Source organism: Penicillium angulare (genome assembly GCF_028827245.1).
Source record: "Penicillium angulare strain IBT 27051 chromosome Unknown utg000004l_segment0_segment0, whole genome shotgun sequence".
NCBI classification, from domain to species: domain Eukaryota; kingdom Fungi; phylum Ascomycota; class Eurotiomycetes; order Eurotiales; family Aspergillaceae; genus Penicillium; species Penicillium angulare.
In genome coordinates, this window is record NW_026623163.1 from 2,681,434 (window position 1) to 2,705,668 (window position 24,235).

The following is a 24,235-nucleotide window of genomic DNA, read 5'->3' on the forward strand; positions in this document are numbered from 1 at the left end:
ACGGGGCGATACTTTGCGTGTGTGGCGGCGGAGCACTATTCACAAGGGGTTTGAGCGAGAGGCGCACGGGCGCGCCGAGCGAAAGTTCCGAAACGAAGGTCAGGCAATCAGGATGGACCTGCAGAAGCCCAGGCCCCCTCTATCTCTATATATCTCCGGCGAGGAGGGTGGCGAGGGGACTCGATTGGAGGATTTGGGTTATCTTGATCTTTGATCTTGGGGAGAGAGAGAGTTTCGCGGGAGAAAAGTAAGGTGGCGGGTGAACCACGTATACGCTTGGCGGAGGATGAAGAGCCATTGTGTTCTACCGCAGGTTCCAAGGTTGTCAGGATAGACTTGGAGCTCAAAGAGTATAATAGAATATCCTGGGGATTAGCTACTAAATAAATAAATCGCTAGTCACATACTATGGGGCCCCCGAGATGGCCCCGGGGCTACTACTTACTGAGGCGTTTTATAGCGACAAGTGACCATCTACTAGTACAACACCTCTAGTGTGGACATCCATGGTACCCCTGGTCTTCATGTCATTCATAAATATAAATATTCAATTACCAGATCTATATTCCCCATACATTCATCCCATCCTCAATCTAATTCAGTGGTTGCCACTGGAATCAAGTCAACAACAGTTTAGCCTGCGTCCCACTTTAACTTCAATGGAAATGGGGCACCAAAACTCGAGATTTGAACCAGAGTTCCCAAAAGTTAGACATGCAACTAGTGAACTTGCATCTTCTACGGCGATCAATGAGTGGAGCCACCTGAGGGATAAAAAGACGAGTTTTTGCCTGAATTGGAGCAAACGCGGATCATCGGGGAAGATCCTCTCGTTCCCTCGTTCCCTCCCACTCTGTCTCTCTCCCCCAGCATTTTAATCCACGCCCCTAAACCTTCTTTCTTGTCACTATTTCCTTCAAGTATATATCACGTCTCCTATTCATCGAATTTGGAATAAGTGCCGTTCAAACTGTTCCATCTGTTGCGTGGACATCCAGACCCACTTCCTTAATTACTTTCCGCTCCAGTATCTTCCTTATAATACAATCTCCACGAAACGTCCCCGTGCACGGTCAACAGCCTTACCCTGGCCTCCTTCCTCGGCAAACGCCAAATGGAAACCCTGAGGGTGTATCCTGCCCGACTAGACCACAATGTCTGAAAGTGCAGCCCAACAACCGCCGGAACCTCCAAAAGGCAAAGGCCGCAAGGCAGTCGACCCAAACGCACCGGTCCGAAAACGCCGTAAGAGAACCGTCGTGAGCGGCGCCCCCGATGACTGCTTTACATGCTCTAAACGTGGAGCGCGATGCGATCGCCGCCGTCCATATTGCTCACAGTGCCTTGAGCTCGGCCGAGAGTGTTCGGGATACAAGACGACGTTGACATGGGGTTTGGGAGTGGCGAGTCGGGGTAAACTTCGAGGTCAAAAGCTCCCTGTGATGGATACGTCGGCGGAGGGGCTAGCGAAGAAACCATCACAAGCACAGAAATCGTTACCGACACCACCGCAAAACCGGACGACCGCCCCACGAGACTCGAAGGCCGCAGCGCCAGCGCCTGCTTCGGCTGCTTCGGCTGCTTCAGCGGATATGGGATTTTCCAATATGAATGCAGCGGGCTTGGACGCGACGAATTCAAATAATTGGCGCCACTCGTCAATATCAAATACGCCGGACTCGTTTAATATGGCCTGGTCGATGGATATGCCGGATCCGCATACTTTGTCTAGTGCACCCGCCATCCCTCCTCAAATATCAGGACTTCCGATGCCAAGTCAGCCCGGGGCGTCTAATAGACTTAGTCCAAGCATGGCAAGTGTGGTAAGCGTGAAATCGGAGGGATCAGGATCGTACCCTGGACTTAGCCCAGAAACCACCTTTGCCAGTCCACTTTGGCCGGTTACAAGAAATTGGGCAGCTTCAAACGGACAACCACCGACTCAAGAATGGTCCCCAAAACAAGAAGCAGATGAAGATTATGAAAGAACCAACTCGAGGAGTTCGATATTATGGAATGCTGGCCATTCGCCATCGTACTCGCAGTTACTTCTCGCGCGATCTATTGGCCGCACTCCTCGCCTGCGGTATCTTATTGGCTATTTCACCGAAGTTATCGCACCCATGATTGTGGCATTCGACAGCCCAACCAATCCCTTCAAAACCCATGTCTTGCGGCTGGCCCAGGAGAGCGAAGCCCTGCAAGAAGCTATTGCCACTTTGTCTACAAGCAACCTACGACAACGGCGCGAACGAAACCACATGTCCACGGAAAGGACACTGCCTGCGCGCATGTCCTCAATGGCCCATCGAGCCCTCACTGATGAAGCATTTCAAGATAAGTATGGCATGTCCGTCCCCGAGGGCTACGCCCGCGAGGAAAATCACCACCGAGCGATGGCGGTGAAAGCTCTGAATGCCGACCTGGCGGACCCTCACCGCAGACTATCAGATTCAGTATTAGCTACACTGTTGGTTTTATGTCTATTTCATGGATGCGATACAGGTGTTGCTGAGTTCCGGACCCAATTTGCCGGTGTCACACGGCTACTTGCGATTCGAATGCGCCACTCACGGGCCTTAAGTGATAACCTCAAATGGTTTATTCGCATGTTCTCTTGGCTTGACACTTTGACCGCCACCACGAATGACCGTGACGTGCAGCTCAGAGGGAGATGCTTGGATATCAGCTCAGTAACAGATGGGGAATGGGGCCTTGAGAATTTGGCCGGCTGCGATGGTCGCTTGTTCAAACTAATCTCCCAACTGGGACGTTTGAATCTTCTCAGTCAGGACCAGCAACCCACAGAATCGACTAGTCCGTCTGATGTTTCCGTCCCTACCACATCCCTCCCGCCGGATATGTTGTTCCCCGGATGGGCATCCGTCACAGGACCTACCGGTCCAAGCTACCAATTCAATTCCGAATATGGGTTCTCTATCCCTACTCCTCCCCCAAGTGATGCACAGGCCAGAAAACCATCTTCTCCTGCATTTTGGACCGAGTGGTATTCATTGCGTCAACGTCTCGAATCCTGGAGATTCGACCCTCCCATCACTACTACAATGCCCTCTCCACCACCATCCATTTCACCGAAAAACCCATCATGGAATTCTCCAACATTCATTCCAGAGTCTTCACCGTCCGCCCCATCTGTGACTTATCATGTAGCTATCGAAAATCTTTCAGATGTCTACCAAATTTCTGAATGTTTTCGTCACGCTGCCCTTCTCTACTGCGAGCGTCTCGCAGAACCGAGCCTTCCTTCACGCCATCCGCGCATTCAACATCTTGTGCATCTAGCCATGCATTGTATTCGCGCTGTTCAATCAGATGTCTATCTCCTCTGGCCGTTGTTCATTGTTGGATCCGAATGTGTCCAAGAAGATCATCGGGCGGTCGTTCGTGCTCGCTGCAAGGACATTTCCAAGGACTCTGGGTTTGTTAACAATATTTCTTGCCTGGAGTTACTTGAGAAAATTTGGGTGGAATATTCAGACGAATCTTCTTATCCAGTCTACCCCTCTGAGCTGGGCTCTGCCTCTCTCCTCAACGGTGGTCCGGGCTCCGCTCCATCTCAGGCCTTCCGGTGGGCTCGTGTTATGCAAGCCAAGCGGGGTGAAGGAGAGTACATGGTAGCATGATTCAACCAACGTGTTACTCATTTCCAGATGCATGGGAATTTAAAGTTTTTGCTCTGTTTTTGACTTATACCCAATGGGAATTGGATGGGTGTTTCTTGGACTTCAGCGACTAGGAAGCTTGGGACATTTAATGATCATGATACCACCAGCACTGCACTACTCTATTATTATTTCTTCTCTTGCCCGTTAGTCTTTCGTTTGTACATCTGGGCCATATACGAAGGGATTTGCATATAATGGGATATATCTCAAGCCTTGGTTCGAACTATCAGGGATATAGAGACTACATAGAGATCCTTTATTGAACATTTCAAACAAACGACTACACCCCCCTCGTATATCTAGGCGTATCGTGTACATATAGTATTACTGTATTAAAATAAGGCCGTGAGTTGGTACAGATACGTTTCGACTTTGGAAGCAAGAGTGCAAAGTCTAGAATCCCAACTACGCGCCGCCAATTTTCGACGAAGTGAGCCCCAGAGGAGTGGCAGTGCAAGAACTTTGCATTCTCATGGCGCGACAAATTTTGCACTGTACCCAACACCAAATAGGCACGTCCTCCTGCCAACCAGGGTCCACGAGAGCAAGAGAATTGCACAGGAAATTTCAACGAAGCCCCGCGCGAGCCTCAAAGAGCAAGCTCTGAACTCGCTATTCTCGACATGCTCTACAACAGTGCCGTTCCTTCAGACCCGGATGTTGACTGTCTTCCTGGTCTTCCGTCCAGCAACACCGCTCGGAATCTTGTAGACGCAGCCTTTCATTATGTTCAGGCACGCTACTGTATCGTTGACTGGGCTCAAGTCCGCGATTAGCATCAAGATCGAGAATCTCTTGTATATACACCCAACCATGCTCCAATTGGATCACAAACTGGTGAGTAAGAAGATCTCTTTTAACCCAAGCTCTGACATGGCGACTTATACAGTACAGGAGCTTTTTCCATCTGGATTGCCCATGCTATTGGTGCTAGCTTCGTGTCAAATCCTGAGCACTCGCCTGAGGTAGGGGCATGCCCATAATTTTATAAGGAAATAAGTTCTAATTGTTAGGCCTATTTTGCTCGTGCTCGATGCTACCTCCCAGCTGTTATGTCTTTACAGAATTTGGAAACAGTACAGGCCCTTCTATGTCTCGTGCAATATCATTTCCGAGCTTCAGTAAGTCGCAGTATTGAAGTGGCAATATATTGCATACTACTAACAACTTTGAAAATTTATAGGAGCCGCCGATCTGGTAGGTCACAAGTCATTTCTTCTTATATCCCAACTACTTATACTTGGACAGGCATTTAGTAGGCTTTGTGTTGCGGTTGTGCGTCAAACTTCGATACCACCGGAAAGTCACGTCTGAAAACCTAGATCCATATACTATTGAGCTTCAATAGCGGTTCTTCTGGTGTGAATACTGCTTTGACCGGTCTTTCTGCCTTTTATTGTTGAAATTAGACATCGGGGTGTGTAAACATCACTCTAGTCCTTCATACCTGTACGGAAATGCTGAAATTTAGGACCGGGTTTTTACGGTCGCTTTCCGATCCCAGACTCATCAGGGAATTTTTGACCCGAAAGCATCTGAGACTGAAAATACTGTACGTAAATCTTTGGTTCTCCATATCCCGCTTAATATACAACGCCATCTGTATGATCTTGGCTCAACGCTGATATAGTATGGGTAACCCGCCACGACTCCATAATCGACGGCCAGACGTCTGTAGCAGCCTTGGGGAGCGACGATCAGCTCGACATGTTCCTCGAAGTCTCGTCACTGTATGCACCCGACGCCGCAATGACGAACCTGTGGACAGGACCCTGGTTGGATCCTTCATTCACAGAGTATGCCGAATTGGCTGCTACAGGAGCTACCTAATACTACTTGTCACAATGCATTATCTACATTGTAAGTTGCTATAGTTCTTCAAGCTTCGTTGTTTTCTGCGAAGCTGAAACTTGAATGGGACAAAACAAGGCAAATGTTGACAATAACTTGAATCGGACAGAAACCATATTTCTGACCCTTTTACATAAGGAAAAACATTCATGTATACTAATTATTACATACCACAATCAACTATAGGAGTATCATCTTGCTGAAAACATCCCCTTTTATTACCTTTTAGAATTACTTATATGTAAACATTGACATTATTATTATGATTAAAAAATATCAAAAAGAACCCTCTACTTCGATTGGTGTGGCCATCCATCTATAAGCTATACCTAAAGTGGACAAGAGGGGTGTGACGTCATGGTCTTCGTTAACCGTGGCTGGTGCCGGTCTATGTCCTTGTCTTTCTGTACCTATTATCTTCTATATATCCCAAAGCTAAACATGACAATCCGACGATTTCCCCCGGCTTTAGGCGGCCTCGGCGCAAACTACAACGAAAAGCTTACATGGATAAACCATAAGGAGCTTCAACAGGTAAACGCCACCTGGATTCGCGGCTTCATAGACATGCACCAAATAGACACAAAACATGTTACCCAAGACCCCAACATACAAGCTCTCTTCCGAGCCATAGACGCTGGATACAAGATAGTCCTCAGCCTCAAATGGAATTACTCTGAGCTGAGCTTTCCATTAATCGGCGCCGCGGCGCATACCATCGAGCTCCAGCGTCTGAACGCCGTGCTCCAAGTTCTCATGGACAAAGTCAACATCCTAGTCATTGGGAACGAACCATTCATTGAAGTCCAAAAAGGTCACGCGGATCAACGCTTAAACGTCTTCTACGAATCGTTAGCAGACGCAGTCATTTCTTTCCGCAGAGGAATCACCGACTCCAGCAAACCAAAGCTATACATGGGTGCATTTAATCGCCTCGATCTCCCTGTAAAACGAACACAAGCCATCGAACGCATGATCCGATTCATCGCCTCAAGGCCCGAGCTTGAGGGTGCAGATCTACACCCCCACATGCCTACTTTACAAGGACACAAATCCATGTTGGAATACGTCTTACCCCGCCTTAGACCCGATCAGCGATTCTTAGCCACGGAATTCTCACTAGTTTGGCAATGGAAGAAACATCTTGCTGATCCTGTTTCGAATTACTTCTGTGACAAGTATGCTTTTTCTAAAGGTGTGAGAGTTCATCAGGTTATCAGTGCTGCTATGCAGGCTCCTTGGTCCTATGAGCAGTGGGAGGACTTTTTATCTCATGAGCCTTGGTATGTTCTGTGTTCCAATTTTATCACGGATGCCATGACACTTTATAGGGGTACTGGGAGGCTTGAGGTGGCTACTTGTGGGTTTTGTCCTATGCGGTTGAGGAAGTTGCCGCTTCCTGTTGATGGAAATCCGTGGATGCTCAATGGGGTTTTTGCGCCTTCGACTGTGAGACTTCGAGAGGATGGGTCGAGGTATGAGAATTTCCCTTGGGCAGAGGAATTTCGGAATGCGCAGAATTGCTAGGTTTTACTATGTTCAAGTTCTTTCTGATACTATAAAAATTCTCAAATATGCAGCATCGTCAGGTCTGCCCAGCTGTGTATTTGGGGCATGCTACATCCAAATACTCAGGGCAGGCTATAGTTGCCAATTATGGTAGATGAATCATGAAGCATACTGCGCATTACATGATAGCACTGAGAAAATGTAATAATGAGTAACATTTGAGTGATTTGTGCTTTTGGAGCCGATTATTTGAAAGTGTGGAATCAGACACTCCGAAATTCCTCGGTGGCTTTGATAGGGAAACAAGCGATCTTTGGGGCTCTGCTCAGCCGTCACGTTCAGTTGGCGGTGTGTTTACATTTTCTTCTCTCCACATCAGTCGCCAAAATTCGCGTGGCACACTCCATTAAACTTGCACATAATTGACAGACCGGATCACACTTTCTGCCATCTCTGAGCTGAGGAATAGACAAAATTGGCACAAAATGATGTGGCCATGTGACATTCAAGATTGTAAAAACCCCTCCGTTCGTGGAATCGGAGGATGCATTCTATGCAGTAGTCACGTTTGCGTGAAACACTGGGGGCCGGATTACCATATTTGTCCCAAATGGGAGTTCCGTCAAACATAATACCGATTTCAAGACTATACTGATTATTGTATCATGGGTAGGATGCAGATAAATATGACACCCTCGCCAAGCAAGCTGAAAGCAATGAGATCACTCAACTTGTGGAGAAAATCAACCTCACTGCCCTGATTTCTCGAGCTTCGGCTCTTCGCGAAGGTCGTTCTTGTTTCATACCGAATGATCTTGCGTATGACAGTGCAAAGGAAGCTCTGTTATGGGAGGCATGAACTATAATATAGAGATTACCTTCAATGATGGGATCGGTTGGCTGGCGCATACTCGAAAGTCGAATGCTACTTCTCCACCCCAAGAACTACGGGATTATATTTTACAAGGCGTAGTTGCAACCCTGCAGTTTCTTAGCGACAAAACAAAAGTCTCAGTTCCGAAAGTATTTGACTTCAACTTTTCCGACACAAATCCTGTTGGGGTTGGGTATATCCTTATGGAGAAATTGCCTGGACGTTCCTTGCGGTGGTCCATTGCTACTCTTGAGCAGAGAAGGAAAGTAGTCGGTCATTTCAGATGTCTATATAGACCTAAAAAACCACCCCTTTAAATTATTGGGGTCCATGTCTTCTCCTGGGTCTTACAGTATTGGTCCATTTGCTCGAGAGTCGTTGACAGATTTTCATGATCCTAAAATGAAAGCACTCGGTCCTTTCTCCTCGACTGTAGAGTGTGCCCGCGTGGGAATCGAGCTCATTTTGGATTTGATTGCACGTCAGGGATTTTACGCGGATCGGCCGATTGATGCTTTTTTGATTCACCGGTTTCTCTTGGATAAAGTTTCGAACGTTTTTACTCAAAATAGTCTCGATTATGGCAATTTCTACTTGAAGCATGCCGACGACAAAGGTGACCACATACTTGTTGATGATGACTTTGGTATTACCAGTGTAATCGATTGGGAGTGGGCACATACCAGTTCTAAATTAGGGACGTTCAATTCACCAATTGTCCTATTCGATGTAGCTGACTTCTATGAGGGTGCAAACTTTATCAGTGAGGATAGAACCTTTTTGGCGGAATGTTTTGAGGCTAAAGGACATTCAGACCTTGGAAGCATTGTTAGGAACGGGGATATTATACACGGATTCCGCTTTTGTTGTGGTTATAGTCCCGTGGATTGGAAGGATATAATGGCCTTTTTGGCGGGCTTCTGAGAGCGCTGGACATTAAGGACTTCGATTGGGAGACCTAGAAGGTCAAAGCTCTGGATCTTTACAAAGACGATCATCGACTCCAGCGGGTGATCGGGACATGCACGTAGACATTATGGGGTCATCTAAAGCAGACAACCTGAATGGACCAATTTGAAAACGAACTTTTGATATGGCTGTGATATATCTTATGCAACGCCAATTCCAGGAGGCTCAACCAACAATGGAGAAAGTTCTTGACAATGCATAATTTGGCCACGTGCTATCATCAGCAAGAGAGATGGCAAGAGGCGGAATCATTGCATACTAAACAGTTGGCTTTACAAAAGGAGACCTCTGGCGAAGAGCATCTGGACACACTTGAATGTATGAGCAAGCTTGCTGTAACATTAAAATCACTTAGACAAAGTGATGAAGCCATTGAATTGATGACGGAAAGCTACGATAAACAAATTCAATCCTTGGGAGCTGAAGATTCTATTGTACAAGCATCCGCTGGGTATTCGAGGAGCTGGAAGAAAGAGAGAGAGGATAAGCAGGCTTGAGCATGGAAAGTTCGCGTCACTGTGACCGTACTGCGCGCCTACTAGCATGATCTTGCAATAAAATACTATCACTTGTCGTACTGTTATGGGTCTATCATTACAAACGAAGCAATAAAATATTGCAAGCCCGAGGTACAAAAGACAAAACAAGAGCCCAGCATACTTGCAATCCATAACGGAGACCGCTTTTTCTATTAAGTTTTCAACTCAGCCGTTTGCACATGTATATCAGAAGTTTTCATGCGCTCCCGCAGGCCCATTATGCACGGGGTGATAGTGCTTGGACTCTTAGTTCTATAGACAAGGCCTAGGTCCTTAATGCTCGGACATCAAGCCAAAGTGGGGCCAATTTACATCTGACCTAGGTCCTTTTTACGGAGTGTATTTGCTCTGCACTTCTCATATGCTCAATCTATCAAGCGGTCTGACACGGAAGCCATCCCGTCATGTCTCGAGCTCCTGTGGAGAAACGCCATCTACCAACCACTGATACTAAACACAAACAGCCACAACAGGTGCTCAATCTCTCGCAGCGGCAGGATTACATCCCTGACTGTATGGCACGGGAATTAAATTCCATGAGCCCCTATTTTTTATGAATTTCCCACGGGTTGGGGAGCTTTGACCATAGGGCTCAGGGTAAGGGCATCCCTTGAACTCCTTGTGATCAGTGCGCGCACAACGCACAAAGAATATTCTAGGAAGATAATCCCTTGATTTAAGAAGAAAAGAATGAAGAAAGAATCTGACATGGTGTAAATAAAGATCGGGTTTCTGAAGCATTCTGGAGGGAGAAGAGTAGCAGGTGGTTTGTTTTGATCTCAGATCGCGCAAGGGGGTACATGATTCATCAGATCTACACATGCTGCATGAGTACGGAGTGCTCTGTACATAAGCGTTAGACTCCAGGGCTGGTATCAACAGAATTTTCTTTTTTCAAATTTGACTTTGCAATTTAATACCAATCAAACAAGCGAAATTAAATGTTGATTTTGTGTCTTAAAATAATAATACCAAGCGGCCGTGCTTTGAAATGAGTTCTCTATATCCACGCATCCCCCCTGAGCCTCGATACGAAAGGAGGAAAAGCAATACAAAGGAAAAACAAAACAAAGAATGATAAGAGAAAAAAAAAATTAAACATTATATCAAATGTAGGTCTTTGAGTAAACTAGAAACCGAACTTTGAACTTATCTTTTCTTATACTATACTATTCATGCGCTACTATGTATACTATTTTCACATCGGGAGTAGTAAGCTTATGCACACTTGCAAGCCCCGTCACACAAAAGCAACACCCACACCATTTCAACAGTACATCAATAATAACAAGCCTTATTGCATTCTCATCCACTAACAGTGGACGCCCAGACATGTGCCCGAGCAAGGTTATGTTCCTACAGCGTGCCGAAGAGCAGATTACACGCTCCATGCGTCCCAGCCCGTTGGCGCAGACGCCCCCAACGCCCCACACAACCTTGGAAACATTCTACCTAATCATACCGGGCTACCCACTAGCTGGTGGGTGGGTGGGGTTTAGGCCCTAAAAGAGGGTAAGCAGGCTGTTCCAGAAGGCTGTGCCGACACAGTAAGAAATACATAGACGGAGTTGGCTGGTACTTGTTCTCCCAATGCCAGTGGTACACGCATAGCTGTACTCCGTACATTTCCAGCTAAGGCGTGCTGTTTCTGGATTTGGTTCAGGGTCAAGGTCAGGGCCAGGTTCAGCTGGGAATGCTGGGGCGAATTATAAAAATAGGAATTTAGGACTACAGAAACTGGGAGCCTCTCATCATGATCTCATGTACGATGTTATGTACTATGTACTTTGCTACTACTGGGCTGTGCGTGGAGACGCCTTCATGATGTGTAAATGCAAATGTACAAAGTATAATATTGGATGGATAATGGTAGGGATGTGGGATTTCTTGAATTTTGAACAAAATTGGTTTGTGGGATGCAAAATGAAATGAGTCAATGATAAATAGATTTTAAAAGAATAAATCGAAATGTAAATTTAAATAAATCACAAAACAAAAGTACATGCCATGTGCGACTTTGCAGGATCGGCGCTGCCTACTGGTGGCGCAGGATTGGATTTCTCGTTGGATCAACCTGAATCCCGAACAGAAGAGAAAGGGGTGTGGCACATTTTCTCGAAGGGCGTTGACTCATCTAGAATAATAAAAAAGATAAAAGCAAAAAAAGCAAAAAAGAAAATCAAGATTTCTACCTATAACCCTTGACTCGTCAAGGATGGACCTGGAATTCCTTGGTGTGGTCGGTAAGGACTGAATTGGCTGGTTGGGCTGTTGTTTATTCTATCCCTTCGGTTGGTGCGTGAGCGTAGCGTTAGTTGGTGGTGGAGCTGGTATTAGATGGTCATGGGTTTGATAGTGGGATTTGTTTTGGTTGTCTTGACTGTGAAATAGGGTAATACGGGTGGATCATTGGTCTTCTGTGTTTGAGGATCTTTTAGACCATTCCAGAGTTGTTGGATGCGTTGGACAGGATTGGACGTCATAGTTCGAGGAGAGTGGATGCGTGTGGGCTGCTTAGGGTTTGGTTTGGATGCGGTCGCACTTTGTACATCGGCCATGTTGAAATTATACTATATAGATGATATTGAATATACTCAATTCAAAAAAAAAGAATGATATAGTAATACTATAGCGAATATTAAACTCGAATTTGACGAATTTGTCACTCTCATTCCTTTGCTTAGAAATACCTAGTCTCGAATATACTCGGTGCTTCGATGGTACATAGCCCTCGAATCTAGATATTTGCATCTGTTTTTTGCTCACGAGGCAGATTTCTTTGTGGGATTTCTCGGCATTTACACCAAGGTGGATATGCAAGTTGCGGTCTGCAAAAATTCTCTTTCTACGATCCATTTTGGCCTAAAAGGAACGTGGTTGCTGCCCAGCGACCGGCGGTAAAGCGCCTGGTCCGTGATGTTGCCCAACAAGGGAAGTGAAGTGTGTGTAAATAACACAAGAAAACTCTGACTGATGGAGTGTGTATGTTCTTCAGTATTACTCCTTGGGGTCTTTTTCGTTGTATCTAGTTCTAAACTATCAGCTCTTGCCATGGCAACATAGTGGGTTTGGGTGGTCTAAAACAACGCGATATGGGGTCAGTGGAGTTGTTAGAACCACTGGTACCATACGGGATGGGCCGTCGAAGACCCGAACGATGCAATAGAGGAGCCGCCCACCAACCATGGATCCGATCGGAGGTTTTATCATGGTTCCTTCGTCTGACGATGTCAGGCAGGTCGTTTGGGCAGGCCAGATTCAAATCCTGAGTGGGATGGCTTTACCCGGGTAGGGCAGTGTTGGCGATATGCCCATTTTCTAATGTTTGATACTAGTTACATACTCCGTACATGCTGCAGCTAAGGATGGGTTCATGCAGAATGAACTGTACAAGGAAATCAAAGTTGGCCCAGTTCTGGAAGCCTAGCACATGGCGGCCTGTGCCATCCAACAAAGGCCTGACACGCGACGCAGCTAAAGCGTCTAGCGAGATATCTATGAATCACTTACTATGTTATGGGACCAGTTAGAGACTCGGGATTTGGAGGGCTGGATCAGGCTTTCCCCCGCTCCTTTCACACCATCTTCTTATTTTATTTTATTTCTTATAAATGTTTAATGATTTGAGCGTTTAAGGCAGGATACTGAAGAAAAAAAAGTGTAGCCAGTCATTCTGCCTGATGCCCCTCCATTACCCTGGTTTGTTTTTGATTTAGAATATATTTTAGTTTGGTATTTTCTTGCTTCACTTGTTTCTCCAATCTAACCAAACGACCCAAAGTCGCAGGATGCAGTTGGCCGGTGCCCGAATCAAGAGGGGTTCTGACAGAATAGTTGCATAGTGGTCGAAGCCGAGTGTCTCCATCTGGACTAGTTTGAGGGGTAGCTGTGTCGACGGTAGAATGAAACATTTGGCCTGCAAGTAGGTAAGATAGTCATACAAATATACAAATAATAATTTAATATAGAGTCATTCTATGGTGACTCTATTATGACTCGATTATAGTATGAGTCAAAAGGGGAATTCAAAAGAGGCGAATTCCAGTCATCTGATGTCAAATTCTACGTATTATAGTATATAAAGGATCTATATATAAAAGATGCGCCCGATCAGTGTTATAGAAACTTGAAACTCGGAGTTTAGAATGCAGTTTAAATATCGTACAAGTTATAAACCGCAATACGTGTAACATCGTAATACCTCCTAGTGCCTGCAGTCCTTATTTCCACATCCCTCAAAGCCACCCCCCACGCCGGCCCCTGTCTAGGGGTTGCTGATTGGCCGCCCCCAGTTAAATCGACGCTGACCATCTGGCGGATCCATTTCTTCGTCCTTTTTCTCTTTCATATTGGGTTGATTTTTTCCCATCTCCACTTCTCTCGCCTGTTTAGCATTGCCTCGCTTCTCTTTTTCCACTTTCTATATACGGTCCCTCTCTCCGCTGAGGAGTCCTTTCTTGTCTCCCCTCCCAAACCACTTTTTGGTTTCTTATAAACCAAAAAAAATCCAAAACCAAAAAAATTATCACATAAACAAGCCTTCGAGATTCGAGATCTTTCCAAGTTCTCGTTACGGGTCTCATCCAAGCCCCCTTCTCGCCGACTCTTTCGAATAACGTTCAAATGCACTCTCAGCACATTCACTGTCAACCCTCCTCTCTCCGATCGGAAACCGTACCACGGTGACGGTCCTACTCGACCTCTTTTCCTCCCAACTTGTTTGTGCTGTTTCTCCATCGGCGTCTTTTCTGCTCTGGTGCATTCGATATCCTGTATAATATATTCGGGTCGTTTGGTTTCTTGTCTGTTTTTGGTGTTGATTTCCCTATATTCTTGCTCATCTCCATCTCTACGTGTGTGATTTTCGCCACTTATACCCTCTACTGCTCTACCGGCATACATTATTACTTTGGTCCCAGCTTTTTGAATTCTACTCGAGCTGCGACCTGCTCATGCGCCTGCGCCTGCAATAATGTATCACTATTCTAGTCCACCACCCGGGTGGTCTAACTTCGACTACACCCAGTCGCCACCAACCTCGCCTTACTACGCCCAGTACGCATCTCAGTACGCCAACCCCTACACATCTCCTCGAGGAACCTCGCGACGACACACCCGCAAGGCCAGCTACACAGCCACAGCGACCAAGGAACCCGGCTACTACGCCTACCCGCAAAGTTACTACGAACCGACACCTGAATATGGCATTCCGCCGCGCAAGCACGATCATGTAAGTGCTTCTTTTGGCGGAACGTCCAAACACCGTCGCAACCATACGACCGGTCATCCTGCGGGGGATGGCTTCGGAGCCAAGCCGCAATCGCAGAAACGACCCATCTTCGTAGATGTGGTCGACGATGCAGGAGATGTTCACTACACCTTTCGCGAGTCCCGAGCACGCCCTGGCCGTCCCCCAGCAGCTTCAACCTCCAAACGAGAAGGCCCAGGCCAACATCGTCGTACCGCGTCGACTTCTCAACGCAAATCAAACCCAGCCGCTGATTCTCACTTTTACTTTACTCAGGCTCCTAACCAGGAGGATATCGAAGCAACTCGTCGCTCATCCCGTGCCCGTCGCCAATCAACTTCAACCCGTACACCAAACAAGCCTAAACCAGCCCCCGCCACTAAACCGCCAGTTGTCGCCACTGAGGAAGACGCAGAACGAGTCGGCATTCCAGCAGGTTACTCGATAAAGAACTGGGATCCTACCGAGGCACCTATTATTCTTCTCGGCAGTGTATTCGATGCCAATTCGCTCGGTAAATGGATCTACGACTGGACTGTCTTCCACCATGGCGCATCGACGCCCATGGCTGACGTTGCGGGTGATTTGTGGCTGTTACTTATCAAGCTTGCGGGAAAGGTGAAACGGGCTGACGAATGTCTCCCACGAATCAAATGTATTGATGCCCAGGAAATCGTTGAGGACTTCTTAGAAAGTGGCGACCGACTGTGGGGCCGTTTTAAGAAGCTCCTGAAGGGCTGTGAACTTTACATGTGGAAGGCTGCTAAAAGGGAAAGTGGCAAGGGTGCGCCCGTATCTATGGGGCGTAATGCAGGTTGCGAATTCGTCGAATCGATCTTCGGACGTGACCGTGAACTTGAGAATACAGAGAAGTTGATGAACAGCATACGCTTATGGAATATGCGATTCGACGCCAACTGCGAAGATATTCTACGCCGACCGTCCGCCAAATAGACGGTTTATTTTTTACAACAACTATTATTACACACTACAACTACACTACACTACCTACCTATCATATACACCGAAAGAGGAGCGAATCCGACAGAGAAAGAAGAAAGTTATATCTTTGTTTTTTATCGTTATCGTTTTTATTGATTCCCCTTTCTTCTCTTATTTCTTATGTCATACACTGGGAGCATTTGACATTGTTGAATTGCATTTGCAGCGCGTTAGGTTTGGCTTCGGCTGGCTTCTACTCGTTACAGCTTTCTTTTCCTGTTTCTGCTCTGTTCCTGCTACTGCTGTCATGGGTTAAATTGACGGCTCTCACGCCCCCAGCTGGGGCGAACCTCCAAAAGAAGTCCGTTTTTTTTGGGTTTCGGCGCCTGCATTTCCTGTCTCGATTCGATTCGTTTAGGGCGGCGTCCTTTTTTTCAATTTTATTTCTGGATTCCCCGGCGTCCGTACGCTGATGCTTTTTACCTCATTTTTTGCCATCGATGCCAGTGTCATTCTGCTTTGATGATACCATCTCGCGATTATTATTTTTGGTTCCTCGTTTTCTGTTCTGTTCTGTTCTGTTATGTTCTGTTCTGTTCTGTTCTTATTTTATTCTCATTCTCACAAGTCATTCCTTTTGTCACTTTTCCTATATCGTCGTTATTGATGTTGAGTTCGAGGAGGATAAAAAAGAAACAACAGGGTTGTATATAGAGCCACCGGATCTCAACATTAATACATGACATCGTCTCATCATCTCTACTTCCAAGTTTCATCTTGTAACTCTCTTCCCCATCGTATACTAGTACTGTAGTCAACTCCCGAGGCCGGTTGGTACTGTTCCTTATTTCCACTCATCCCCTCCATCAATGTATGCAAATCCCCAAAAAGGCAACGATTCACCTCTACATACGCATCGACCCCCCTTCCTGCATGCACCCTTGAGTACCTACGTCCAACTGTAGCTTATGCCTCGCCCTGTACGCCCGAGAAGCAGGTACCTACGCCCCAATGACGGCACTGGCTGATGTCACCCACCATCCCACCAACAGCACGGAACGACGCCTGCAGCTTGCTGCAAGTGATAAGGCCCGTTACTGGTCCGCGGCCCCAAGTTGGTGCGGGGGCCATGACGGTGGTGCGTGGCGAGCCTATCAGCGTTGTGCGTTTATATGGGCTGAGGTGTACTGTGCATCAATTCTAGTGCGGGGGCTCGGGCCAGTGGACGGCAGGATGAGTGTGTGCATGAATGCGAATGCATGTTGTACGGTTAGATAAGGTTTTTTGGCACATGGTTTGGGGGTCAAGGCTATTAATATCATTTCTGGTATGTTCTTTTTTATTTGTTTCATTATCTTATCTCTTGGAGGATTTTTGAAGGATTTGTTTTGGATGTCGTGTTACGGGTTTGAGTTTTTCTAGCTACTATTCATCGTATGGCGAGAGAGATATTGTGTGAGGGTCAGATTGATCATGTCAGGTGAACTTTTTGTGTAAGGTGAGATTTGTGTTACTTGTTTCATCTTGATATTGTGGAATAGAGTAGGATTTTTGGTGATTTATTTAGTCCAACCAGAAAATTGTAAGCTGACAGGACTTGTGTATGTAGAAGCATAGAATCCTTCGAGGAGGATTTAGAAGAAAGGTTTGCCTTAAGATACCTATAATCCATACTTCTCTATGTATCTTTTTAGATATTCCATCCTTTGATAAGAGTTAAATCCATTCTAATGAACTCTTCTATCTCACCGCGGTACGAGTACGAAGTACGCTACGACCAACCTAGAACTAGCAGGCTTGGCTTCTCCATCCTCCACTATACCAAAGTTTCATAGCTCCATAGCTCTCCAAATATCATTCACACCCTCTGCTTCCCAATCCATACACTACCTATCTCCAAACATTAAACAATAAAATCATGAAGCACAGATTGTGGGGACGGTCACGGGACTGCAGATCAACAAAAAATTCCAAGGTTGAACATTTCCCGTCATGCCGGTTGACATCACCTGCGCATGAAACAATACCATTCACTTCTTCTCTTTGAACGTTTCCAACGCCACCCCCAGAAACCTGTTCTCGAGTCCAACAAACCCCTCGCGATAAACGACAGAACCACCGATTTTGCTATCGGTCGCGGTAAACTCCAGTCGACCAAGGGTAAGATCCCGAAACGCGCACCCCGCTAAGATCAGATCAGGTCAGATCGAGTCTACACGGACCACGGACCACTTGCAGCTTGACGTTTCAGCTACCTGCAGCGGCAGTTGCCCGATCCGATCCCGGGCAAATCGCGAAAATCATCCCACGTTTCTTGATCCTTCCGATCTCGCGCATGCAGCCCGAATGAACAATGCAGAATGGCCCCCCTCCACGCCATAGTATTGCCGAACAGGATGCGGCGTGCTCGCCGTGGGAACGCTTTACGAGTCACTTTCATATGAGACCGCCGGAGGATGATGAGCCTCAGTCTTGGTGGATTGCCTCTACGGCTATTCCGCTTGTAGCTGCTGCTGCGGGGCCGTTGGCGAATGTGATGTCGATTGTTGCGCTGGTCATGCCGTGGCGGAGCAAGATTATCTCAAAGATTGATGGGCCGGCTGGAAATTGGGTGCAGGAGGGTTACGATGATCCGCACTGGTATGCGCTTTCATTCTGAGCTGGTACAAAGGGGAATGTTTGGAAGATTGTTTGCTGATAGGTTCACGCCGCAGGGTTACGGCATTCAATGCGGTTTCGCTGTTTTGTGGTGTTGTAGGCAATATTTTTCTGTTGCTTAATTTCACGCAAACAGTGCGCTACATTATTGCTCTTCCGGTTACGATTGTTTTGTGGTTCCTGGCACCTGGTATTGTGAGTTGTCTCCGCTGTTTGTATACTTCTACTGTTCATCAGACTTATTGTTCTTAGTTGATGGGATTGACTGCATCTCTTTCCATATACAGTCCACCGGATGGCACGGAAGACATTTATTCACAGGCCTTTTGGAGTGCTGTCATTGCAGCCATCCTCTACTTCATTTTGAGCTTTCTCCTAATGATTAATATGCTTGGATACTTCCTGGGCAGGTATCCGCAGCATTTTTCACTCACCGATGATCAGAGAACCCTCATTTTGCAGATGACTGCATTTGTCGTCTGGCTTCTCATCGGCGCTGCTATATTTCAAAGGGTTCTGGGCATTTCATTTGCAGATGCGTTGTACTTTTGTGATATAACTGTGTTGACTTTAGGCTTTGGAGACGTGACACCCAAGACGTCGGTTGGAAGAGGTCTTGTCTGGCCATATGCCGTGTTTGGTGTGATCATGCTTGGTTTGGTTATAAGCAGTATTCATCGGTTTGCCAAGGAGATTCATTACGACAATGTCGTCCGAAAGCATATCGAACAGAAACGGCAAACCACGTATGATCGATCTGTCACCTTTGATGAGATCAGCTCGAATGATCCAGGAAAGGTGATCCCTCCAGCACTCTTTCGCCAACAATCTGAGATTGCCTATCGCACTCGTCATAAAAAGCAGCAGCCGATCCGCACCACCATCAATGCGATAGCATCTGGTCGTCGGCCCAAGCTACTTGTTATGAGGGAAGAGAAGGATCGATTTGATGCCATGAGAGCTATACAGTACGAGACCATGCGATTCCGTCGCTGGAACGACTTGATTATAAGTATAATCGCATATGGAATCGTATGGAGCTGCGGAGCTGTCGTATTCTGGAAGCTAGAGAAATGGACCTATTTCGAGGCCCTCTACTTCTGTTTCTGCTCATTGCTCACAATTGGTTATGGCGATTTCACTCCTCAATCAAATGCTGGTCGGCCGTTCTTTGTGATGTGGTCACTCATTGGGATTCCCACCATGACCATCCTTATATCCCAAATGAGCGACACAGTCGTCGCTGGGTTCAAGCATGGAACAGAGAAATTCGCTGAATATTTCATCATGCCTGAGAGTGGGACATATTCGTCTTTTATCGCTCGTATGCCTTTTGTCGTCGGGTTTTTCCAGAGGCGTGCAGAGAAACAGCGATTGAAGCGAGGATTCCAAGTCGGAACAGACATGGACGGTGAGGTTGAAGCGAGAAACCAAGATGTCGAAGCCTCGGAAAATATGCGACAGAGCAGACCCCGGAGTCCCCGAAACATGTCGCCTTCAAATCGACCTAGACGAACCATTGAAGAACTTGCACGACATACCAACCCATCACCCTTTGAACTTGCTCAGCAACTTGCCTTTGCCATTCGGAGTATTACTCAGGACGTGTGCGAGGGTAAGCGTAAGAGGTACAATTATGAAGAGTGGGTTGAGTATACTCGTCTCATTCAATTTACTAACCCTCGGTCTCGACCGTCTTCGTCAGAAGGTCCCTCAAGCCAGTCCCACGGTAGGAACGAGAATGATACCATCATTCTTGATGAAGATGAGTACGGCGTCTTAAACTGGGACTGGATTGGAGAAAAAAGTCCCATGTTGGCCCATCAGACTGAACCAGAGTGGGTCCTTGATCGACTCTGCGAGAGTCTGGTGAGGTATGTTTCCACCCAAGAACAAGCTCGAGCGGGTCCTGCAGAGGACATGACCGAAGTTGCGATATTGCAAAAGGAGAAAGATTTAGGGATTGAAGAATCTTGACGATCTAGTTGCATTTAGCCTGCCTTCTTATTTATTTACTTTTCTTCCGAACATATTGATGTTTTACTATTTCGCTATTGATCTCCCAGGTTGATATACCCTTATTGTTTTCAATGCACATACTTGACTTGATGCTCCTGATTTGTACAATTTACTATACCAAAATTTGAAGTTTTCAGACTCATACTTCGGTTATGGCTACATAAAAACCTTGAAACCCCAAACTCCTCGTGTATTCCAATTGGTACTTGAAAATCCAAGACCTTTGTCCCATTTATGTAGAAATATTGGCAACTAATCCAATTAGGATGTTGCCAATTGCCTACTAGTCCGAACATAATTTCCATCCATGGATAGTATAGTGGGGTAGAGCAAGGACAAAATAACTTCACTGCCTTGCGAGGCTGTGCAAGGCAGCCTACCTTGGAGTCACTAAACATTGAATAGTTAAATAGATTCAGTGGAGCCCTGACCCTCAGAAACTTAAACCCTTCAATTTATATCCATCTATATACCGATTCCTTATTTCGAATTCCTATCAATCTCACCCAATCCCAAAATGACCTCCAACATCCCCGAAATCTACCTCTTATGCATGGACATCAACTTCATAACCGCATTCAACTCAGCCCTCGAAACAATCTGGCCAAATCACTCACCCGCAAAAATAAAAATAACACCCATAAATGAACGCCTAAATAATATTCCCCCTTTCACAAAATACGACGTCATAGTTTCCCCCGCAAACTCCTACGGCCGCTTAGACGGCGCCTTCGACCACGCCATCTCAATGACTTTCAGTCCACACGATGACTATCATGCCCTCACACGGGCAACTCAACTAGTTCTCTACGATAAATGGAGAGGCTATGCACCACCAGGCTCGTGCACCCTTGTCGAATTTCCAGAGGCACTGAAACAGAACTCGCGTGGATGTGAATGGGTCGCTATTTGTCCTACTATGCGGGAACCTCAGAATGTGAATTGGGATCGAGAGATCGTATTTGAGTGTGTTTGGAGTCTGTTAAATCAGGTTGAAGGACATAATCGTCGTCTTACGTCGGGATCCAAGAATGCATCCGAAGGTAAACGTATTGAATCGTTGCTTCTGCCGCCGTTGGCGGTTGGTGTTGGAAAAGTTAGCAAGAAGCGTTGGGCTCAGCAGGCCGTTTTGGCTATGATGCATTTTGTTGAGGCTGTTGAGAAGCCTGAAAACTGGAGTTGTTTAAATTGGGATAAGATTGAAGTTATTGGGGATGAGATTAATGATACTTGGAAGGAAAAATGATCATGATGCACTGCCCAGGTGGCAATTACTAGTATTTGATATGCGTTGAAATATCACTTTTGTATATACATATTATTTTGTCAAGTAGAAATAAACTCTTTTGGACTTTCCGAATAGTTTACTTTCTATCACTCCTGCCACTGTGTCTGATCGTACTGCTCTGTAGTATACCACCATGGGGCGTTCGTCGTATATCAACGCCGCGGAGACGACGCCTTGGTATTTAATTTCACAAAGCTACATCTTGATATAAGAAAATTGCATGATTTCAAGTTTTAAAGGAGGTATCTTACCGATGCGAGTCCCCAGTCTTCAAAACGAACTCGGTCACCATTCTTCGCCACAATGAGAGGCGCAACATCGTCTTTGGAGTCGAATGTGTTACCGAACCAATTGAGCTCTTCAAGCTCATTTTCAAAAGGGTGTCCGGTTGATAGAATGTATCCGTCCCATTCTCCCATTAAGTTGTCTGGCTTTATAGGCTTCAATTCTTGGAAAATCTCGTCGATATATGCTGGGTTCAGAACGCCGGGGCTATTCTTCAATGATAGGAACCGTTTCGTAGGACTCGTTTGAAAGTATTCGAGCGGGAAAATGGGTAGTTGGAGGGTCATTTTGGAGTGTGTCATAAGCATAGGTAGATGCATGAAATGGGCAATATCGAAAGGGACTCAATCGTTCAATATTAATACCAGATTGCCCACCCCGTCGTAAATCGGGTAAATAGAATGCGCTTCATTTATCTCAAAGGGCGGGGTTTAATGCCTTTTAAATAGTGTAAACACCAGTCATCAACCTGCTGCCACATTCAGAATCAAAGTATGCGCGTGGTACCCCTCCACATAATTCCCCAGAGTTCATAGAGTTCTTCTCTGCCCTTGAATTCCACAGTAACACGGAACTAGGCCGATAGTTCCAGCACTCTCGATATGGGCAGTGATCAACCCCCGGAAATGCCACTATGACTGAACCTCGCTAACCGCGCATACCTTAAAAATGACAAGCAAACCTTGCAAACTCCGTTCACGAGCTAGACTGCCGTTTAAGGGATTTGAATTATCTGATTCCAGATCAAGGCGGCCGCCACATTCCAATGCCGGTCCGCCCCGACAATCATTGTTGTTTATTAATGTCGATCAATGATTGATAAAAGTTTGATTACCTGTATATGCAGTCGATTATTATTAGAAAGGATTTGATTGGAATTCTCGTCTCAGCTTCCATTCTAACCGTTGTGGAATTCCAGGGAAGCCTTTTCCATTTCTTTGTCCTATAACATAGAACTATGGCTACATTGGCAGTAGTAACTTAGGGAAGCTCCAATTTCCAGTTAAATAGCATAAACGCTCGCTTTCCAGAGTTGATCTAGGCTTTATTTACTCATGAAGCCATTGCTTGCACCAATGCACCACCGCGTTCTTCGCTCTTTCAAGTCCTTTCCTCTCCGCCTGATTACCTTCATTCCCTCGCACAGCAAATGCATGCTCCAATCCCGGGAAATACTGATAATCATAGGGTAATCCCAAAGATGGGATAACGCGATTGCTAAACTCCTTCAACTCAGGAGTGAACACTGGATCGATCTCCGGCGCTATAATTTGCACCGGGACACCAACATCCTGTATCTCCTCCTTAGTAAGCCAGGAAGGATGTGCCGTTGAAATACAGTCAACGAGGTGTTCATGCTTCTTCGCTCCTAAACGAAAAACTGCCCATCCGCCATAACAAAATCCAACAGCTCCAATACGCTGATGCATACGTCGAAGATATTTGGTGAAGGAGATAATCTCGGGCTCCCGCACTTCCTTGCTGTTACGTACTGAGAATGCGGCGAGATGAAGGGGTCCCCATTCTGAGGGGTCTTTGCGGAGGATTTCAGATGAAAGGGCTTCGCCGCCGAAGCTTCATATACGTCCACTTGTTAGTATACCGCGACCATTGTGAGTATTATCCGAGTGCACTCACAAATCTGGGACGTATACGGTGGCGTTCACTTCTTCTGCGTAGGCATCTGCTAGAAGTCGGATATTTGGGAATGTCCATCCAAAGAGATCGTGTATAACTAGTATGGCGACGTCTCTGTTGCTTCCAGTCACATAGGTTGCGTTTCCTGATAGAATTGTTTCATGGCCTTTGGGCGTTCCAGCCCATTTAAAGCCTTTCACACAGCACTCGCTCATGTTGCAATTTTTTAAAATGTTTAGTATCCGATCTGGGTTTATTACGCAGTCGAAGGATGATATTAGCTATTTAAGATAGAGGGGTGCGAAGACACGGGTTCTAGCGGAAGTTGATGAGGGGCCTAAGGGCTTCTTTGGACTAAGTGCTTCGCAATCCTGAATCCTGTACAATCTTCTGCACATTCCAAAGTCTTGAACACGTCCTATCAGTTAGATCGGTGTGTATTTCTACCCCGCTATGAGTCACGGCGTCTTGTCGCGGGCCAAGATCAGCCAATTAGACCCCCATGGGCTGTCTATAGTAGTACCATGTGGTCGGGTGCCTGCCTTAACATCTGTGGAATTTGTTAAGTCACAAATGAGATGAATGTCTCAACTCGACGGATTCACCATGGCTGTTCAGTCAAGTAAATATCATATATAATAATAAAAATGGCCGGGTGACTACTGCAAGGTGATTATTATTCACGCATTCTGACCAATAAATCTTGTCAAGCCCTTCGAAAAACTCGCA

General features: G+C 46.1%; 10 protein-coding genes across 10 annotated transcripts; 7 read left to right on the forward strand and 3 right to left on the reverse strand.

Moving 5' to 3' along the window:
• Positions 1 to 1,154: 1,154 nt before the first annotated feature.
• Positions 1,155 to 3,644, forward strand: N7478_004943 (Zn(II)2Cys6 transcription factor; the record flags this gene model as incomplete). The annotated part of the gene is made up of 1 exon (XM_056921157.1): positions 1,155 to 3,644. One exon carries the CDS (start codon positions 1,155 to 1,157, stop codon positions 3,642 to 3,644), a length of 2,490 nt encoding a protein of 829 aa, XP_056779194.1.
• Positions 3,645 to 5,978: 2,334 nt separating this feature from the next.
• Positions 5,979 to 7,064, forward strand: N7478_004944 (uncharacterized protein; the record flags this gene model as incomplete). The annotated part of the gene is made up of 1 exon (XM_056921158.1): positions 5,979 to 7,064. One exon carries the CDS (start codon positions 5,979 to 5,981, stop codon positions 7,062 to 7,064), a length of 1,086 nt encoding a protein of 361 aa, XP_056779195.1.
• A 1,258-nt stretch (positions 7,065 to 8,322) lies between these two features.
• Positions 8,323 to 8,844, forward strand: N7478_004945 (uncharacterized protein; the record flags this gene model as incomplete). Its single annotated transcript, XM_056921159.1, has 1 exon — positions 8,323 to 8,844. One exon carries the CDS (start codon positions 8,323 to 8,325, stop codon positions 8,842 to 8,844), a length of 522 nt encoding a protein of 173 aa, XP_056779196.1.
• Positions 8,845 to 9,083: 239 nt separating this feature from the next.
• Positions 9,084 to 9,386, forward strand: N7478_004946 (tetratricopeptide repeat protein; the record flags this gene model as incomplete). Its single annotated transcript, XM_056921160.1, has 1 exon — positions 9,084 to 9,386. One exon carries the CDS (start codon positions 9,084 to 9,086, stop codon positions 9,384 to 9,386), a length of 303 nt encoding a protein of 100 aa, XP_056779197.1.
• Positions 9,387 to 11,761: 2,375 nt separating this feature from the next.
• On the reverse strand, positions 11,762 to 11,986 carry N7478_004947 (uncharacterized protein; the record flags this gene model as incomplete). The annotated part of the gene is made up of 1 exon (XM_056921161.1): positions 11,762 to 11,986. The coding sequence occupies one exon, from the start codon at positions 11,984 to 11,986 to the stop codon at positions 11,762 to 11,764; it is 225 nt and encodes a 74-aa protein (XP_056779198.1).
• Positions 11,987 to 14,400: 2,414 nt separating this feature from the next.
• On the forward strand, positions 14,401 to 15,630 carry N7478_004948 (uncharacterized protein; the record flags this gene model as incomplete). The annotated part of the gene is made up of 1 exon (XM_056921162.1): positions 14,401 to 15,630. The coding sequence occupies one exon, from the start codon at positions 14,401 to 14,403 to the stop codon at positions 15,628 to 15,630; it is 1,230 nt and encodes a 409-aa protein (XP_056779199.1).
• A 2,341-nt stretch (positions 15,631 to 17,971) lies between these two features.
• N7478_004949 (potassium channel family protein) lies at positions 17,972 to 20,253 on the forward strand (the record flags this gene model as incomplete). Its single annotated transcript, XM_056921163.1, has 3 exons — positions 17,972 to 18,258; positions 18,333 to 18,471; positions 18,529 to 20,253. The coding sequence occupies 3 exons, from the start codon at positions 17,972 to 17,974 to the stop codon at positions 20,251 to 20,253; spliced, it is 2,151 nt and encodes a 716-aa protein (XP_056779200.1).
• A 559-nt stretch (positions 20,254 to 20,812) lies between these two features.
• Positions 20,813 to 21,541, forward strand: N7478_004950 (uncharacterized protein; the record flags this gene model as incomplete). The annotated part of the gene is made up of 1 exon (XM_056921164.1): positions 20,813 to 21,541. One exon carries the CDS (start codon positions 20,813 to 20,815, stop codon positions 21,539 to 21,541), a length of 729 nt encoding a protein of 242 aa, XP_056779201.1.
• Positions 21,542 to 21,816: 275 nt separating this feature from the next.
• On the reverse strand, positions 21,817 to 22,155 carry N7478_004951 (uncharacterized protein; the record flags this gene model as incomplete). Its single annotated transcript, XM_056921165.1, has 1 exon — positions 21,817 to 22,155. The coding sequence occupies one exon, from the start codon at positions 22,153 to 22,155 to the stop codon at positions 21,817 to 21,819; it is 339 nt and encodes a 112-aa protein (XP_056779202.1).
• A 762-nt stretch (positions 22,156 to 22,917) lies between these two features.
• N7478_004952 (dienelactone hydrolase family protein) lies at positions 22,918 to 23,721 on the reverse strand (the record flags this gene model as incomplete). Its single annotated transcript, XM_056921166.1, has 2 exons — positions 22,918 to 23,443; positions 23,507 to 23,721. 2 exons carry the CDS (start codon positions 23,719 to 23,721, stop codon positions 22,918 to 22,920), a joined length of 741 nt encoding a protein of 246 aa, XP_056779203.1.
• Positions 23,722 to 24,235: the final 514 nt, after the last annotated feature.